Raw genomic sequence first — 5,000 nt, 5'->3', positions numbered from 1 at the left:
TAAAAGCAGCCAGTCCCTGACGTCGTGAGATATTCCATACAGACACTCATATCATTGTAGGCTCTGCAAATAAACACACACACACACACAAGAGCCACTGTATTACTGTTATCTTGAGTGAAAGGCAAAGTCATGGTGCTACTGTTTTTTAAAAATCACGCACTGTTTTCAGACAATGAACTTTAAAGTAATCACTGTGTGCGTGTGTGTGTGTGTGTGTGTTATCATTTCAAAATGAGATAAGCATCTATCAGTATACTCACTAAGGTGGAAACATAACAAATGTCTCATTCTTTCACTGGCTCTGATAAAACACTGTTGACATTTAGTTTCCGAGCTAAAACATGACTGCACTAATTCAGTTGAGATTAATGTTAATCTGTCAGTACAAGTTACTGTTACAGTTTGACTAATGTTATGTGTCAATATAAGTTACTGTTACAGTTTGACTGATGTTATGTGACAATATAACTTACTGTTACAGTTTGACTGATGTTATGTGTCAATATCAGTTACTGTTACAGTTTGACTGATGTTATGTGTCAATATCAGTTACTGTTACAGTTTGACTGATGTTATGTGTCAATATAAGGTACTGTTACAGTTTGTCTGATGTTATGTGTCAGTACAAATTACTGTTACAGTTTGTCTGATGTTGTGTGTCAATATCAGTTACTGTTACAGTTTGACTAATGTTATGTGTCAATATAAGTTACTGTTACAGTTTGACTGATGTTATGTGTCAATATAAGTTACTGTTACAGTTTGACTGATGTTATGTGTCAATATAAGTTACTGTTACAGTTTGACTGATGTTATGTGTCAATTTAAGTTACTGTTACAGTTTGACTGATGTTATGTGTCAATTTAAGTTACTGTTACAGTTTGACTGATGTTATGTGTCAATATCAGTTGCTGCTACAGTTTGACTGATGTTATGTGTCAATATCAGTTACTGTTACAGTTTAACTGATGTTATGTGTCAATATAAGTTACTGTTACAGTTTGACTAATGTTATGTGTCAATATCAGTTACTGTTACAGTTTGACTAATGTTATGTATCATTATAAGTTACTGTTACAGTTTGACTGATGTTATGTGTCAGTATAAGTTACTGTTACCCTGTGCTCACAATGGCAGCAACAACAAGCGTCAAAGAAACCGGAAGCCATTCATTCCCAGTGGTCGCTGGGCTACACTGAGTGACATGGCACGACAAGTCACCTGGCAACAAAATCGCCACGACTTGGCGACAAAAAAGAGTTGAGCGAAGTTCTGCACTACTTTTGTATTATCTATTATATCCTGCTGTCTGTGTGCTTGTTTTTGTTTTTTTTATCATATCTTGCTTTTTTACTGATGCCCCTTACTGTTTCCCTATCTCTTTTGCTGCTGTAACACTGCAAATTTCCGGGTCTGTGGGATTAATAAAGGATTATCTTATCATATCTTATCTTATGCAAATGAGCAGCGACAGAGTCAAGTGACAGCCAGTCAGAGGGCAGATGTGTTCCTCTTATATTCTTTCACTGTGAAACGTTTTCTTAAACTTTAGTTCCTATATTAGCATTTTTGTCACAACCTGCACCGCCATTTTGGACTTTTGGTTTGCCATGTCTTTGTGCTCCTGTTCTTTGTCTGTCTCCGCCCCTCACCTGTTCCTGTTTTGTCTCATTATTACCTTGTTAATTTTATCCAATCCTGTGTTGCCCTGTTCAGTTCTCCTTCTATTTAAGTCCTAGTGTTTGCCTTGTACTTTGTCTATCGTTGTTTGTGTTTTAGAGCACTCTGTCATGCTGCACCTTTTTGTTATCGGCTTTTATTAGTTTGCACTTGTATTTTTATCTTCATTTTAAGTAAAGTCTTCTGTTTATCACTGTCAACCATCGTGTCTTTGCACTTGGGTCCTGCACCACACCACCAGCCGTGACGATTTTAGTTCCCATAGCCGACATGGAGGAGAAATGGATATAGATAGTGGCGATTGCGAATGCTACTTTGTAGACCATGCTGAAACAGTGGCGTTTGAAGTAAGACCACACTATTTACAGGAAAATAAATTCCCTCCAAAACATATTTTTCAGCGGGAATGCACCTGATTCGTGGAATCCCGCACATACTGGACGATATATTAATAGGCCTGCCTTTAAGAAAATACAAACATACAATTCCATGATGAATATAGCAAAGACAAAGTAAATATAAATATAAAGTATAATATATATTTATAATATTTATAAGCCCACTTCCTCAAAACTATGTAAGCAACACCCACAAGCTGGCCGCAAGCAACTGCCAGGCAACAGCAAAACAGTGACTTGGCAATATACAATGACAAAGTCTCTGCCAGTGTGAGCTCAGGGTTACAGTTTGACTAATGCTCTGTGTGATGTTAAGTTGCTGGTAGTGTTGTTTAATGTAATGTAATGCATGTGACCAACTCGTTTAGGCTATGACAGAAATGACAAGGACAGTTATGACCGAAGAGACAGCTCACTGGAAACAAACACATGCCTCAGACGTACATAACTCAGTGATTCTGAGTATGTTAAAAAACAAAAAGTGTCAAAGCTGTTTTACTAGAGAGATTGTGTTGTGAAAACTGTATAATGATTTAACCAATGAGGACAGACCTGATGATTTAATGATTTAACCAATGAGGACAGACCTGATGATTTAATGAGTTAATGATTTAACCAATGAGGACAGACCTGATGACTCTCTCCCAGTCACACCAGTTCTCTTCCCCTATCTCCATCATGTCTCTCTGAAACTGCTCAGAGCAGAAACCAGCAATTATCTCCAGTTCACTGTCAATACAGTTTCCATAGTGATACAACTCCTGGTCCTGAAAGTTCTCTGAGTGAGAGAGAGAAAGAAGGGGAAACAAAAGAGAGAGAGAGAGAGAGAGAAGAAAGGAACCTAACATATGCTTCTGTACTAACGTATCAAAATGATCTAAAAATTAGTGAAGATAATTCATTAAAATAATATGTCAGCAAATTTATCAAACACACACACACTTACACACACACACACACACATAAATATTCCTGACATTGCTGGACAGTACCCGGGTGTCTTACCGTTATCCTCAAATGTTGCATTGCTTTCAGTTTCCTCTAAAAAAAGAAACTAATTATTAGTATAGAGCGGCAGTGCTGTTGTAGTAATTCTTGTCAATTATCATCATAATTATAATACTGTGTAATATTCACAAGTATTTCATAGTGCTGTTTATATCTATAAATTAAAGATGTAGTGCAATATAGGTTACATTTGCATATTTTAACATATAGATGTATTATCAGCATAGTGAACTTAATTGTATTTCAGTAGTAGTAGTGTTAGTAATAATAAGAAGAAGATAAAATGAATGAGGATAAAATAATATGTCAGCAAATTCCTCAAACACATACACACACACACACACACACACACACACACACACACACTCATACACACACACACTCACACACACAGAGAGAGAGAGAGAGAGAGAGAGAGAGAGAGAGATTCTCTGACATTACCACTACCTTGGTTTCTTACCTGTATACTCAAATGTCGTATTGCTTTGATTGTCCTCTACAAATAGAGATGAATTATTTTACATTTTGATTTTAAGTAATTTAATTGTAATTATAACTGTATAACTGTATAAGTGTAATTATGATTATCAGTGTAATGTTCATAAACATTTCATGATATTATCTTTATATCAGTAAATATGGCCGTAACGAAATGAATTATGTGGTGTGATAAATGTTGTGTTCTAATTTTTAAACATATATCACCAGTACTACTGAACTGTATTTAATAAACATTAACATAAACTTATTAAATAATAATAATCATCATCATCATCATCATACTACATATAGATAAAGGAATTTTAAATGTAACTGAAAACAGAAAGGTATAACCACCAATCTTACTATGACTACTAAATTCTATGTTTTGTTACCTGATTGGGTGACTGATACTGAATACTGCACCACAGTGAATAACTGCAGTAATATTAGTCAAACTAGTACTAGTGCTATTTATACTTTTGTGGTTGTTGTAATTTCTTACCATTATATAGCAAAAAATCACTCCCAGTCACGCCTGCAATAGAGGAGATACATTCATTTTGAGATTTAAACAGACAAATAATATACAGTAATCCATGTTTGTCAATATTCTTTCACAAAGCTGAGCAAGTTAAACATTATGAAAAGTGACGACAAGTGTCACCCCAGCAGCCTCCCTATGAACAGCAGCAACCATTTCTCATCACAGACAAAAAAATTTCTGCTCCAAAAATAGGTACATGAATCACAGAGTTACGCAAAGATACATTTTCCCCATTTACAGGTCTTTCCCACTGAAATAAACTTGTCAAACCCCCTTCTCTCTCTCCCTCTCTCTCTTCCTCTATCGCTCTCTCTCTCTCTCTTCCTTGCTCTCTCTCTCTCTCCCTTTTGGTGAATAGTTAAGGTGTGTAGGAATGGCTGTACCCCTGAGCAGAGCCGGAGCCAGCAGGAGAAAGAGGAACATTCTGGAAGGCCGGAATACCCAGGAGCTCAGTGACTCTGAGGAGATATCACACAACAACCCAGTCAGTTTGAGTCCAAGCCAGTTTTGCCGTCCGTGTGCTTCTCACCTCTGAGTTTACATGAAGAAATGTACCTTGGGAAACATCTGCTGAGAGAAAATGCATGGTTGCTTAATAGTGTGGAACAGCAAAAGTCAGAGCCATAAAAACCTGCTGATAAGTGCAGTTTCACTTCAATATCTGCAACAGTCTCCCAGACTCACTGCTTTCATAGCAAATCATAACAGGAAAAACACACACAAAAATGTATGACACCAACAACCTCCTGATGCAGTTCATCTGTCTATTTATCGGTCTTGTGTCCCAATAATTCCAGTTCAGTTCTTGAACTTTAAATGAACTAGTACACAAGGCATTGAGCTGGAATTTTAAAACTGTGATGACTTTTTGTATTTAATGAAA

General features: G+C 36.5%; 1 protein-coding gene across 1 annotated transcript in view; it reads right to left on the bottom strand.

Annotated features, from left to right (window-relative positions):
- LOC115808798 (receptor activity-modifying protein 1) overlaps positions 1-5,000 on the bottom strand; it is a 20,474-nt gene that overhangs the window by 187 nt on the left and 15,287 nt on the right. The window contains exons 3-7 of the mRNA XM_030770283.1: positions 4,076-4,184; positions 3,551-3,586; positions 3,088-3,123; positions 2,713-2,860; positions 1-63 (exon numbers count right to left, since the gene is read on the bottom strand). The exon at positions 1-63 is cut by the window's left edge and continues 187 nt beyond it. Of these exons, the coding sequence (XP_030626143.1) occupies positions 1-63; positions 2,713-2,860; positions 3,088-3,123; positions 3,551-3,586; positions 4,076-4,184 (392 nt within the window). The remainder of the gene's footprint in view (positions 64-2,712; positions 2,861-3,087; positions 3,124-3,550; positions 3,587-4,075; positions 4,185-5,000) is intronic.

The sequence above is a fragment of the Chanos chanos genome, chromosome 3 (assembly GCF_902362185.1).
Source record: "Chanos chanos chromosome 3, fChaCha1.1, whole genome shotgun sequence".
In the NCBI taxonomy this organism is placed as follows: domain Eukaryota; kingdom Metazoa; phylum Chordata; class Actinopteri; order Gonorynchiformes; family Chanidae; genus Chanos; species Chanos chanos.
The sequence above is the reverse complement of the archived record's forward strand: the minus strand, read 5'-3'. Positions and strand labels throughout refer to the sequence as shown.